At 36.4% G+C, this 14,699-nt stretch overlaps 2 protein-coding genes across 5 annotated transcripts in view; one reads left to right on the top strand and one right to left on the bottom strand.

The window, feature by feature from the left end:
- XRCC3 (X-ray repair cross complementing 3) overlaps nt 1-14,699 on the top strand; it is a 624,633-nt gene that overhangs the window by 98,418 nt on the left and 511,516 nt on the right. The gene's annotated exons all lie outside the window — the stretch shown is intronic.
- Nucleotides 10,172-14,699, bottom strand: part of KIF26A (kinesin family member 26A) — a 189,373-nt gene continuing 184,845 nt past the window's right edge. For all 4 annotated transcript variants that reach the window (XM_087922240.1, XM_087922237.1, XM_087922238.1 and 1 more), the window contains 2 exons: nt 13,763-13,913; nt 10,172-12,764 (listed from right to left, as the gene is read on the bottom strand). In XM_087922240.1, coding sequence (XP_087778366.1) covers nt 12,586-12,764; nt 13,763-13,913 — 330 coding nt within the window. In that variant the 3' untranslated portion in view covers nt 10,172-12,585. The remainder of the gene's footprint in view (nt 12,765-13,762; nt 13,914-14,699) is intronic.

Below are 14,699 nucleotides of genomic sequence, written 5' to 3'. Positions count from 1 at the left end.
GAAGATCTTGGGCCACTCTCAGGGCAGCCCTGTTGTTTATTTAAGGATGAAGGTAGGGCTACTTTCTATCACTGTTAGAATATGTCTTGAATTGCTGGGGCAATGCAAGAAACTAAAAAGTCTTCAAGAGTCCCATGTTGCCAAACTCTTTCCATTACACAGCTGGAAATTAATGGACCAAATTCCTTTCACTTATTATTCAAATGTATTCCCTATCACCTTTGAGAGAATTTAAATCTAGAATAAAGGAAATGTTTTTGTATATCATGTTTACACTGTATAATGCTTTGGTTTCCACCATCACTTTCCTTTCTGGCATTTTCTTAGTAAGAGTCATTGGTAATTGATTCTGGCTAGGCAATCCATAGTGCCCTATCTCTGGTGCAAATTTAATAAGAATACAAGAATAAGAATTCGTTAATAAGAATTCATACAATGAATTCTGGATCAGGGTACTTTATTCCATACAAGCATAGGCTGCCAAGTAAAACTTCAATTTATTTGATATTACATCATCCAATAACTTTTTTCTTTAGCCATTAAACAACAACTAAGCTAGTCTTTTGTGAATTTAGTCAGAAGTAAGTCCCAGAGGAATGCAGAAAATTGCAGCCCAAGAACTGCAACTCTGCAATTTCCAACTACTGATCAATATATCAGTACCAGAAAAATGGACACAATAGTTAATGTTCTGCAGGGAAAATACATGTTTAGAGATATATTTCTTTAGAAAGTTCCATAAATCTGAGCACAAAATAGTATAGCGAGTCAAAGAATTATAAAACAATACTTTAAGCTTTTTATTATGTTAATCATTAACTTATTGTTGAAGTGCTAATGAGTAAAATGTAAAAATTAAGAATGAAAAAAGTAACAAAATAATGAGTAGGGCTGTGCAGATCCTTTAAAAAAATGCTTTAGAATACATGGGAGGAGGTATGAAGCACCTGTTCTGAAACCATTAAAAGAGACATTTCTTTTTTCCATGTTTACCCTGTGGCTGCTTTGGAAGCTGCTCCCAACTGTAGCAACCTTCGTGTGGATGTGCAGTCACGTTGTTTTACACTCTTCTTGTAATGGTCTGTGGGAATGACTTTGGGGGACAGGAGGCAGAGCTGCAGTCTAGACAGTCGTCATACAAAAGGTGTACTAACTACCAACAGCATCCCAGTATTTCAGAAGAGACTTTGCCTAGTTTTGGGGAAAGTAAATTTAAAGGAAGAGAAAAGTGCTTTCCAACTTGCAATCGATGTCACCCCTTTGTGGTAGTCCAGGAAGCACAAACCATGAGTGCTAACATCACCTTTACTAGCATGTTTCCTCCAAAATAAGACCCGGTCTTATTTTCTTTTGGGCCCGAAATTAAGCATCAGGTCTTATTTTCAGGGGATATCTTTCACACTTATCTTAGGACCACAACAGCCAGGACTCCCATGCCCTGATACCTGCTGTGTCACTGTCTGACTTCTTCTGTGGCTGCTTGCGGCCACTTGTGGCTGGATGCCACATGATGCACATCATGCTGGTGCTGCTGTTCATGGCAGGATGCCTCATGGCTCTTCAGGCCAGTGCCGCTGCTCATGGCATGACATGCTATGCAGCCTCCTGCTGCAAGTGGTGGCACTGGCACAATGAGCATGTGAACTCCTGCTGAGGTCAGCGGCACCAACGTGATGCACCATGTTTCATCCAGCCATGAGTAGCTGTAAGCAGCTGCAGAAGAAGTCAGGTAGCAGCGCAACAGGTATTGGGGTGTGGGAGGCCTGGCTGCAGTGGTCCTAAGTAAGTGAGTGTGGGGTGCATGGGGCATCCACCCCACCCCACCCCCATCCTAACCTGATTTTTACATATGTGCCTCACCCGACCACATACAACCAGATGGTGGGATGGAGTGGGCAGAATCTTAACTAGGGCTTATTTGGGGGCAGGCCTTATATTAGGTGCACATATAAAAATCAAGCTAGGGTTTATTTTCGAGATAGGTCTTATTTTGGGGGAAACATAATATAAGTATAGTAACAGAAGTCAGAAAGCACTTTTCCCCCCTTTTACTTTTGCTTTTCCCAAAACTAAGAAGGTCCCTTCTGAGATATTTCCCATGCCTCTTTTCCTTCTGTGGGCTGAGATACCTTTTACATGATGGTTGTCTAGTCTTTGGCTGTTCCGCCTATCTCCCCAGATCATTCCTTTAGACCATTAGACTTCCCTAGCAAAGCAAGACAACTATAGAGAGCAGGGAGCATCACCCAAAGCAACCATGTGGGTCTGGATAAAAATGCTATAATGATTTGAAAAAAGAAGTTTAATATCCATGTCCAGGCAATTGAAAGCATATCTTTCAAAGCATTTGCGCAGCTCTAATGGCTATCAAAGAGGTCTGAAAAAGTTGTATGCTAAATAAGTTATATTCATGCTATAGATCAAGATCTTGTGGTAGTCTTTTCTCTGACTGACAGATGACGATAAAATCCAGCCTCTATCTTCCAACTTATTTTCCCTTGCATGGCCCCCAAATCCTCTCTTAAGGATTAGGAAAGGGAAGTCCCATTGCACAACAAGAAGTTCATTTATGTGATGTTGGATCTCAGCAAGAATGTCTTTATTAAAGCTAAGCAAGATTTCCTCCTTTGCTTCAAGTGACAGTGTTGGAAGTATTTCAGAAATGTAATATTTTAGTAGAATAGCACATAATCACAAATACTAGGCATAGACTTTGGTTCAAATTGGTTCAAATCCCTGCTCAGCCAATTCATTGAGTGAATTGAGGCTAGTTATAAATTTCTCAGTCCAGCTGACTTCACAGGTTTGTTGTCAAGGGAATAAGAAGAAATCCCATAAACACTTCTTGCCTAAAACCTATTTATTTTTCAGTCTTCATAAGAAAATAGATCTTTGTTTCATTGCTCCTCCCTAATTTCTTGATTTTCTGCCCACCTTGCCCAGTGATACTTTATTCTGAAGGGCAGACCCTCAGCATCCCAGGATAATTTTGTACTATGGTAGTACAAGCTTCCCTTCTCGGCTACAAGTAGACCGGTGGGCTTACTTGCAAATTCAAAATAGATATAGCCAGGACAAGAAAATTTTTGGAATTTATACTAAGGCACAACAAATAGATAAAATTTTATTAGGTCCAGATTAAAAAAATATAACTAAATTTTATAATTATTTACTAGAGATGGAATTAGAAGAGGAAGTAGTCAAAGGCAACATGATAGCTTGGAGCAGAAACATAGGATGTAGCATTACATTATTAGAATGGGAAAAGGTTTGGACAAGGAATAATAAAATTACAAGATCAGCAGCATATAAAGAAAATGCCTATAAAATGTTTTATAGATGGCATCTCTCACCCTTGAGAATAGCGAAAATGTCTCCTAACATGAATCCGAATTGCTGGAAATGTAAAAAGAAACAGGGAACATTTTTTCATATGTGGTGGTCCTGCACTGAAGCCCAAAGAGACTGGCATAGAATAAAAAAATGGTTAGAGGAAATAACGGCTGAGCAAATTGAATTAAAACCAGAAATCTTCCTATTGGGGATATTTAATAGACAAATTCCTAAAAATGTTAAATATATAATACTGTATATTCTTACTGCAGTCAGAATAACCTTTGCACAGTGTCGGAAACAAGCAGATATTCCAACAGAGGAAACGGTTATACAGAAGATAACAGCCTGTGCAGAGATGGACAAGTTAACCTTAGCACTTAAGGAAAAAGAAACATCAGAATATTATAGAAGCTGGGAATGCTGGTATGATTGAATAGAACAAAAATAGAAAATATATTAGTAAATAATTTAAAATGTAAATCATAATTATATATTCGCAATAAGATGTATTTGTAAATGTATCACCAATATTGATAATAAACAAGGAACCATAGACTGTCGATAGTAGAATTGTTAGTTTTTTTAATCATTTTCTTTTTTTCTATTTCTTTTCTTTCTTCTTCTGTGTGTTTTGTTTGTTTGATATTTTGGTTTTGTAATCAATAAAGTTTGTTTTTAAAAAAAGCTTCCCTACCCTTCCCTACCCCTCCCCTTCCTTTCCCTTCCTTCCCTTCCCTTCCCTTCCCTACCCTTTCTCTTTCTTTGGTCTTTACTGTTATTTTTTTTATCCAAGCACCAAATCTGTTATGTGTTCCCAAAGTAGAGCCCTGCGCATCTTCCCTTGAATGAACCCACCAGCCTGCAATGGAAAAGGCTTTTTTAAAGCTTAATGCTATGGAGAGCGGTCATCAGAGTACACAATCCCAGGGTCAGCAATTACATTCTTCCTTCCTAAAGGCTTGACATGTGATATAGACAAGCTAGAGATCAGATCTAGGGCCTTTCTTTTCTGCTTGTATAATAAAACATAAAATAACCTGTATCTTCCCCTCCAAGCAAAGATTTTTAAAGCAGCTAACAAAAGCTTGCAATCAAAACAAAAACAGCCCGACAATAAAAATACAAAAATGCAACACAAATTATTTCTTTGAAAGGAAGAGAGAATATAATAGGAGAAAAAGCAGAGGCAATAACAATAACCAACTCCTAAGAGCCATAAAATCAAAAGCTGGTCTGAAAGAAAAATCTTCAATTTATTCTTACAGAAAATGCCCTCATGGATTTTGAATATATTGAGGAACACAGGAGCGGCAATCTTAACAAACACTATGCGTGGAATTGAAAATGAAAGTCAATATAGTAATGTTCCTACATAAATCCATGATGAGGCTGCAGAGTATGCTCTATTCTAGTCACCACAATATTAAAAAGGCTGCTGTATAAGTGAAGTGGGAGACACCTAAAATGATTAGGTGGTTACAGCAACATTTCTGTCAGGTGCAAATAATCAGGAGCATTCACAGAGTTCAAAGCACAGAAGAGTTTATTATTGCTACTTCTAATACAAGAATATAGTCAACTGTAATAGTCAAAGCTAAATTGCTGCTTGATAAGGGTCAACAGAATTCATGGGAGAGTGGACTTAGATCACTTGTGGTAATATAATGACTCCAAACTGAAGACATATTGAAATCCCACCTTCTAGATCAGCTTGCTCTTCTGCTACAATTTCTATGAGGAAACGCTACTGCTTGGAGCAAAGCTGGATGAGAGAAAACATGATCGAGCCACAAACAATTTTGCCTGAGAAAATGAAAATAAAGAGCAGTTATTTCTCCACATCAACTATATTGGAATTTAACATTGAAATTAAATGAGGGGAGATTCAGACCTGGAGTTTGCTGCTACCAAATATAATGATAGTTTAAGTTGGTGCTGGTAAAGACCTATATGTCTCAGGGGTACTCATAAAGCCCTATATAAAGCCCTATATGTCTCAGGGGTACCTTAGGGACTACTTGTTCCATGTGGTAACTGCATGATCTCATAGTCGCTATCATGTTAAATGCATTACATTAGAATTATTATTTCAGAACTTCCAGAGGATCAGATAGTCAATGAGTATGATTATATTGTCTCTTGAATCATAAGCTGTGGATGTTAGATCGAGGGAGGGACAATAAAAAAGGGTTTTGGAACTTTTGAACATAATGTTAAGGTTTTCTAATGTACCTGATTGGGCCCTGGACCCCATGCTGGACTAGATGAGCTCTTAAGCTCATCCAGATGCACCCTTCATGGACTTCTAAATGCTTAACTCCTGTTATATTTCTCCTTCGAGGATAAATGTCAAGGCTGTGTTCACACAACATACTTAAACTTATTTTACTTAACCATTATTAATTGAATAAATCAAAATTGGATGGGCACAAAAGTATATGAAATCATAAACCAGAATTTTAAAACCATAATGCGGGTTCTCACAGTAAGCTAAGCCACATGCAAGTAAATTACATCAGCATAATTCAGTTCAGTTAACAGAACAAAAAATATAGGAATTTTCAGGCAGGTTTTTGTTTCATTAGGAAGATTCTCTTCTCTCTTTCTTGATGCTTGCTATACATCTTCAGAATGGAACAAATTAAGTTTATATATAAGCAATAGACTTTTTCCAAGTGTGCAATTGAAGGCACATCATTCAAATCTGATAGAGAAGTAAATAAATAAAAACACTACATTCTGATTTCACTTCTTGAGCTCATGATTCCAAGTTCATCTCCATAAATAAGTCTTGATTCATACCTTAAAAATAAGCATATGTAAATTGATGAGGGGGGAGAGTCACAAATACAACAAGAAAGAAAGCCATGTAATAAATTAAAGGTTATCTTGAAGAACAAACTCAATGGATAATTTACAGCCAATTGCTGGAGTTTAGCAGACAATAGATTTATATTAAAAGAGCCATGCTCATTTACTCTGAGTCTCATCTTATGTGGTATATTTGTAATACAACAGTCTCGTCTAAATAGGTCAATTAAAAGCAAATGCAGGCTGGATTACGATAAAGAAGACATTGCGATGTAAATTAAGAGATGATTGATGATGATGATGATGATGATGATGATGATGATGATGACGACAACTCTGGGGGTAAATGCACTTACACTCATCAGAGATTAATGAAATGGTTCACAAGTAGAAAGTTTCTATCACTCTTGAAAGTTTGAGGAACAAAGAAAGTAGCTGGTATTAATGATGGAGAAGAAATCTGTAACTGATTTCTATGGTAGAAGAAATGCAGTATCTGCCAAATGGATTCTGCCATTGAACAGAATCTGCTGATGTTGGGCTTTCTTTGAGCAAAAAAGCTATACATGAGAGATGAGCCAAGAAGGTATCATATGTACATATGATGTAATGCTAAGGATTTTTATAAGATGAGCTTAAAAGATTGCCCTGGATAAAAAAAAAAAAAAAAAGACCATTCTATGACAATAAGGAAATAGACACAGTTAAAGAGTTTATTGGGAAATACATTAGAGGATGTTATTTTCAAAATTCCAGGATGACAGTCAAAATGGAAACAAATATTTTAAAAAAAATCCATTAACCTCCCCACATCACTAATTAGGAAAAGAATTGCAATTTTCTGTTCAGTAGTTGTCAGGAAATAGTACTGGAAGCAGGTAACATCAATGCTGCTCACTGGCTTCCACATTTGTTAATATCAGTATTTGTAATGGAATAGACTTCACAAACTTCCATTTGCTCTATTTGTGCAAGAGATCCAGAAGTTTTGTTTATAAAATGATAATTTCTGGGAACTAAAATAAAAAGTCAAAACCATAAAAAGCAAAAGTTAGAATATTTTGGATATATGTGACACCCAGAAAAATACGGCATACTTCACATAATCCTCCAGGTAAAAATTGAAGGCAAATGAGATCCAGGCAGAAGAAGAACATCATGGTTTCAAAATCTAAGGAACTGGTTTGGACAAAACTCAGCAGCACTTTTTTATGCAGCTTGCTGATAAAAATAGGATCGCCAATATCATATGATGGATATGACACAACAAGAAGAAAATAAAAGTAAGATGGGGATCTTTAGAAAGCACCAATAGGGGCTTCCCCAACCTGAGTTTAATCCAGAATTGTGGAGTTCATCTCCAAGCATAGTAAGCAATGGCTATGTTAGTTAGATGAGATGAAACCCACCCATCCAGAGGGCGCCTAGTTGAACTAAAGCTATCAAGGAGGTGATCTATCTGCAATCAGCTCATGCAGTAGGATGAAATTATTTCCCTTCCTCGATTTCCTGTCTGAAACTTCATTGTGACTTAAAGGCCAAAGAGATAATATGTAGAATTCCAATTTCCTGCCCAGCTTCTATGTTTAATTTCTTTGACTGATCTGAGCCCTTGTGTGCAAGAAGTGAATGTATTGAACCTACGCTTTCCCCAACTCTTTTTAAAATCATTTTTTTAAAAAACCATTCACATATATACTTTGTAACCACATTTTTCAATTGTTGGCATCAATTTATTTGGTAGATTTTAAAATATTAAAGACAACAATTGCGTAGCCTGTGTCTGTGCAATGATTTGTACCTGAAAAATTCTTTAAAAAGCAAGGAAATAGATGGAAAGATTATGCTGTTGTTGTACACCACCCAAAGTTGTCTTCAGTGAGATGAGAGGCTATAGAAATGTGATTAATTAACAGATGCTTCCCAACCCACTCATTATAGACCATCATTCATCTGCAGCTAAAGATATTATTTCAAATATAAATTGAACATACCATTTCTAGGCTGCTCTTTGCAAGCCCTTGAACAAAATTTCATTTTTAATATCCAGTGACAGAATCCTGCTTCCATCCCATGAAATTCTAGGATTGCATTGCACTTTTCCCCTTCTGCTTAAGAGAGATCAGCCAATTGATCTATTTGTCTCAATTGTGGTCTTCTTTTGCAACAAGAATTGATCCCTTTTAACTGGTAGCTCGGTGCTTAATGATTTTGTAATTGAGGCTGTTTACCTTCTGAGTAATTGTTGTTTCTTCAAATAAGTGTATGAATACCAAAGGACAAATAATTAGGATTTATAATTATAGACTGAGCTTTGTGCTAACTCCACAGAAAAGTACTGAAAATTTATACACATTTCATGCTGCAGCTGTTATTGTTATTCTAAACTTTAGTTGATCAATTATTCTTTTTGCTTTTTACAGCACATGAATGCATTCTATTATTTAAATGGCTTTATCCTTTTGTTTTATAGACGGAATGGACTCTGACCAATACACACTGCAAGTAATCTTTGACTTATGCCACAAATGAGCCCCAAATTTCTGTTGCTAGGCAAGACGGTTCTTAAGTGATTTTTGCTCCATGTTATGATCTTTCTTACCACAGTTGTTAAGTAAATCATTGCAGGTGTTAAGTTAGTAACGTTGTTAAGTGAATCTGGTTTCCCCATTGACTTTGCTTGTCTGGTTGCAAAAGATGATCACATGAACCTGGGACATTGCAACCCATCATAAATACATGCTACTTGCCAAGTATCTGAATTTTAATCATGCGACCAAGGGGATGCTGCAAAGGTTATAAATCATTTTTTATGCTGTTATAACTTTGAATGCTCACTAAACAAATCCTTTTAGGTCAAGGACTGCTTGTATTATATTCCCTGAATTTCTATTCCTTTACAGAACACCAATAAGGCTTCCCAGTCAAGGGTGAGATGGAAATATTTTTACTACCAGTTCTGTGGGCATGGCTAGGTGGGCATGCCATGTGACTGGGTGGGCGCGGCTTCTTTTTTTGTGCAGCATCCACCCACCCTCCACGCTCCATTTTTTTTTTTTGCTTCCTGAGCCTCAGAGAAGCCTCCTGGGTGAAGCAGTAAGACAGCAAGGGGGATCCTGGCACAGCTGATCATCAGAATAGCTGATCATTGGGAGAAAAAAAAGAAATACTGGTTTGGCCGAACGGTAGCATTTTTTACTACTGGTTCACCTGAACCGGGCCAAACCGGTAGAATACTACCACTGTTCCCAGTGGTTCCCACGTTCTTTTACTGCTGCTCCTTCCCATATTCCAACTTCTAATGATAGGTATGGATCCAATTACAGATATTACCAGATTCTTTCTTAGCATCCAAAAACCAACATCTGGAATTTTAAAAAAGTTATACTATAGAGTACATCTTCAACCACCACCACAACCACTGCCTCCCCTTTCTATCTTTGGCCTTTATAGATTCAAAAGTATTCATTTTTGAATTCAACAGTTGAGAAGAATCTATAAGTTCATGATTTTCTAATAATGAAAGTATACACACACACACACACACATATACACACACATATTCTGCTAGAGAGAAGTTTCCCAAGGATGGGCTCCAGCACGAGTCTGAAAGCTTTGAAGACTAAACCCCTGGTCCTGGTGACCAATCTAGATTGGATATATGTGTGTGTGTGTGTGTATTATTTAATATAAATCATAGAGAACTTAGCTACTCTTTATGTGTCTTAATTAATACACGGTGAACTTTTTATTTTTACTTATTTGTATTCTGCCTTTATTATTTTTACAAACAACTCCAGGTGGTGAACATATCCGACATACCTTCCTCTTACCTATTTTGCCCCCAAAACCAGCAGCCCTGAGAGATGAATTGGGCTGAGAGAGAACGATTGATCCAAGATCACCCAGCTGGCTTTCATAGCTAAGGGGGCACAAGAACTCCTACTTTCTACCCTGGTGCTTTACCTTGGTTGTTTTAAGGATGAGAAGTATAACTGTCCTTTTCCCTATGACTAGAAAAGAAAAGGGTACCTATCAAAATTAAGAAATCAGTTAGCAATAGACAAATCTTTTTATTCACATGGAAAAGCTGAAGCAAGCCATTGTTGTATACATTTATACAAAGGATCTGGAGGGGAAACACAACCCCGTACATAGTAAGATGATAGAAAATATGGTTCCTTATGAAATGCAGTCATTACATACACTATCAAACTTTTCCAAAAGTTATTTTGTTTGGCAACAGTTTATCAACAGTCTCCACTTGAAAGTGGTTTTATTTAAAAAGAATAGAAAGAAAGGGAGAAAGAGCACAAAATTCATGCAGCATGTCTAGAAACAATCCTGAGAGTTTGCCTTCCTTAGAAAAACTGTAAAAAGATATATTTGTCTTTCAAAGTTCATAAAATGCAAATGCTATATTTATTGTTAAAACTATACAAAAATATGAACCTAACTTAATAATTACCCCCCTCCCCCAAGAAAACATTTTACCCCACTTCTGTGAGATTTTGGCTGTAAACAGAGGATTAGATCCAGTCTGGTCATAGGATAAGTAGACCCGTTGAAATCAAAAGAAATGGATTTATTTCAGTGGGTCTGCTCTTGTGACTAAATCTGGAGCCAACTCTTTTTTTTTCCTGCACTCAGAAGAGAGAAAAGCCACAGTGTAGTTAACAGACTTCATCAAGTTAGATTAAGGCAGGGGCTGGCAACTTGATAGCCCACCATCTCTCCCCAATTCAATACGTCATTGGTCCAAGATTGAACAATGACCAGGCACCCCAGGCATGTTCAGTGGGACAGTAATTATCTTTCCGTAAGGAGGTTTTCCAATGGTAAAAAACCAAGATGGATATATTGGAGTAAGAGAATCTGTGATGCCAACCCCTGGTTAAGGAATTCTAGGAAAGGGGATTAGTTATGAATGCAGTTAATTATCAGAGTTAGGGCAAAACTACATAATATACATAGACATGTGTAAAAGCTCTCATAGCTCTTTTCATCTAATCAAAGAGATTGGAGGCCATTTTCAAAGCAAAACGATGATGTGGTGCTTGATCTATATCCTACCTGGTAATTTGCTACCTCAAACAGTCTTTCTAGCAGCTCTACAATAATGAAGTAAAGTGTTAGTAATCAAAAAAAAATTCTCTCCCAAATTAGATTTGACTAGAAGTAGAAGCCATTGGGTCTTTTATGCAATCATGTCTGTGCAATAACTTATAGGTTGACCTTTATTACCAAGGCTTTCACTGCCTATCTCTTATGGCAGACCTACCAACATGTAATCACAGGCCACTCTGGGACTTTGTAGTTTAGGAATGTTGCCCATGAAATTACTTAACTTGTTAACCTGTTTATTAGAACTGCTGTCTGATAAAGGAAATCTTGGCCAATCAACTATTTGAGTTTTGGCTTTTTACTAATCAATTAATTGGTAAATACATTTAAATGCACATAAATAAAAACAAAAGTTCTGAAGAGAAAAAAGTAATGTATCTTTTGTTTAAAAAAACACATGTACAGGTATGTTGCAATAAGCACCACCTGGGAACAGACATATCTATGTAAGTAGAAGAGAGAACAGGGAATGCTACAGTGTGCCACATGCCATTCTCAGCTTTTCCTTGTATTAAAAATAAGTTTAAACAAAAGTTTTAAAATCTGCTGCTCAGTTAATCAGGAGGCACCTTTTTAATCAAACTTATGGTGTTTTCATTGACAAATGTAACATATCAATCTATCAAATATTTCAGCCCTAATATTTGTATAGAAAAAACATGGAAAAAGCATGTTCGTCATGTTCTGAAAAAGAGTATCAAAACTGAATACAAAGCAAGTGTTCCAAAATGTCATCATATACCTTTCCAATAGATAATGTTCATAAAAATATATCAAATCCTAAACCATGAAAAAGCAATTACAATATAATTTTTGTTGTTCTGCTACATAAACCAGCTTTTCCGTAAAACAAGGAGGCAAATTCAGGTATGAAAACATAATTATTGCTTTTGCTACAATTTTTGTTTTGTTTTTACATATAGTCATAAATTACACTGTACAGTAGAAAATATTTCATAGGAATACATTTTATGATTTGTTTTGATTTGCTGGTTTCAATTCTAACAACAAATAGAAAATTAAGAAAACAAGTCACAAATGAATGGTTAAAGGCACTTCGCTTTTCAAACAGTTCTCAGCATATTCTTTTCTGCTTTTCTCTTTTAGAAATTATGGTAAGCTTTGTACAATTCATAGATTGTTGAGGCACCATAAAGGTTTAGAACATTCCAATTCCTTGACAGTTTCTGGTTTCCACAACATTCCTTGTCGCAATAAATTCTCACGTCTCCACCATCACCTTCCAATACACCCATTATTCTTTCTTCCTTTGAAAGTTTGGTTCCACTGCCTCAAATCCCTTTACAAATGTTTTCAAACTTCCACTTCTTGTGCTCCATCCTGGATGTCATTGATCACTCCAATATCAAAGCAGGTGACTATCATGACATGCGACTTGCACAGGTTTACACATTGCTCTAATTCACTCGTCACTTGTTCTAATGCCTCCAGATAATCTTGCGATTCCTTATCAAGATCAGGATCAACCTCAACTAGTAAAAACAAACAAACCAACAGAAGGTGTTTAATATCCAAACAAGTATCTAGGGATTAATGTAATAATCTTAAACCAGCATTATAGGTTAAGAATTTCTAAGAAAGGAGATTCCAAGAGGGGGGATTTGTTTGATCAGTCTATCCCAGGCACCTAATTGACCTAGTGGGATTCCAAAGGAAATTGGAGTTCCTGAATTTGTTGCACGGTTCAGTCAAGGTCTTAGCTACTGCTTGGAATAAGCAGGCAATGGTGATCTTAGAACAAACTGCACTTATGTGGACTCTGTGTTATCGATCCCAGAGGGTCCCTTGATTTTTGGAGCAGCTCCAGGATATGAAACAGCATAAAGGGCACCTAAAAGTGCCCCCCAGGAAAATGAAGAATGAGTTCAATCAAGCACAGGTAAGAGCCTGTCTTAAGATCTACACTGTGGTGATAAGGTGGCAAAACATAAATGAATCTGCTCCCAGTTAAAATTCTGTGTCAACCCTGAAGATGACCTGAACGAGACCATTTTTGAGGCTTCAGTGTTGCCACACTGGAGTTGAGGGATAGGGAGGAGGGACTATAGTTGGGGTTTGTAGCCAAAACAATGTTTTGCCTAAATCAAATGCTGATCTTTTTGCTAACCTCTATTTAAAGAAAACTTTTTGGGTTTTTTAATTTTATCTTTTAAATTTTCTTGAATTTAAATCTAAAATAAATACATTAATTAATGTAATTCATTTAAATGTTTTAATTTAGTTTTTGTTAACTTTGCTTTGCCACCATATTTTAAAAGAGCTCTATATTTTAAAAGTGAATTAACATGCAGTTAGGACAGAGACACTACAAGGACGAATTATGAAAAGAGATCAAGGTAGATAATAGCTATCTCTATAGCTCTTCAACATTCTGGATCAAAACGCTGCATTAAAATATTTAGATTATACCATTCTTCAAAATGTTCTGCCAATCAAGCACTTTAGCTATTAGCACTAAATAAATACTTACATTCTCCTTTCCACTTGCTTGGATCCAACATCAGCCTGCATTTTGTTTCTTCCAGTTCCTCTTTCAATAACTCATGCTTTGCTTTCATTTCCCTAATCCGTTGGTGACGTCTCTCTAGGATTTTCAGCTTCGTATTAAAATATATCAAGCCCTTTAGGGTAAAAAATTATTCATCTGTAACTCTTTGCTGGCCATCTGCTGGCTTTTTCCCCATTTCCCAAAAGCCTACAGTCCACACCATTCAATTTTAACTACTCATATACAGCCTCAGCAAGCAATATTAAACATTAGCTGAGTTCTCTTCCATCCTATCTTTGCTGAAAGTGAACTTTCATGGATGCTAATCTAATAAAGCAACATTCTACAAGCACTTAGGTCTCTTATTGCCATTCTGAATTAATGTGCTCTTTTACAATACTCTTAAATTACAATCATGTATACAGAAATTATTTTCCCCTGTGAAATGAGGAAATATAACTCCATTAGAAAAAAATAAAATTTCAAAATCCCAATTCTATGTGCAGGTGGGATGCTTAATCATGTCCCATCTGGTTTGCTCCATAACCCAAATGTCTTGCTTCATTTTAAACACGGTTTGAAAGTGGATGGGTAAAGGGTTTGCAGAGTAAAAGTAGGAGAGAAAACTCTATTCCCATTTTATTTGTCTGATGTTTAAGCTTTCAGGACAACAAAAATAAACTATACATAAAGCTGAAATGGTGCCTGATAAAATTCAAATATGATCAAAATTTTAAAAAGGAGCAAAACACAATTTACAATAATGGATACTAAAACACAAGAAACAATGTATAATAAAAGATCTAAGATTGATTGTGGAGTTATCAATTAACATAAAAATGCATACGTGTAGCATTTGGATGAGAAGTTATTTTACAAACTCCCCAACTCACTTAGGATCTCCTTCATTGGCCTGAGG

The sequence above is a fragment of the Pseudonaja textilis genome, chromosome 1 (assembly GCF_049901715.1).
Source record: "Pseudonaja textilis isolate UNSWEBS1 chromosome 1, rPseTex1.2, whole genome shotgun sequence".
NCBI classification, from domain to species: Eukaryota; Metazoa; Chordata; class Lepidosauria; order Squamata; family Elapidae; genus Pseudonaja; species Pseudonaja textilis.
This window is presented reverse-complemented; position numbering and strand designations above follow the sequence as displayed.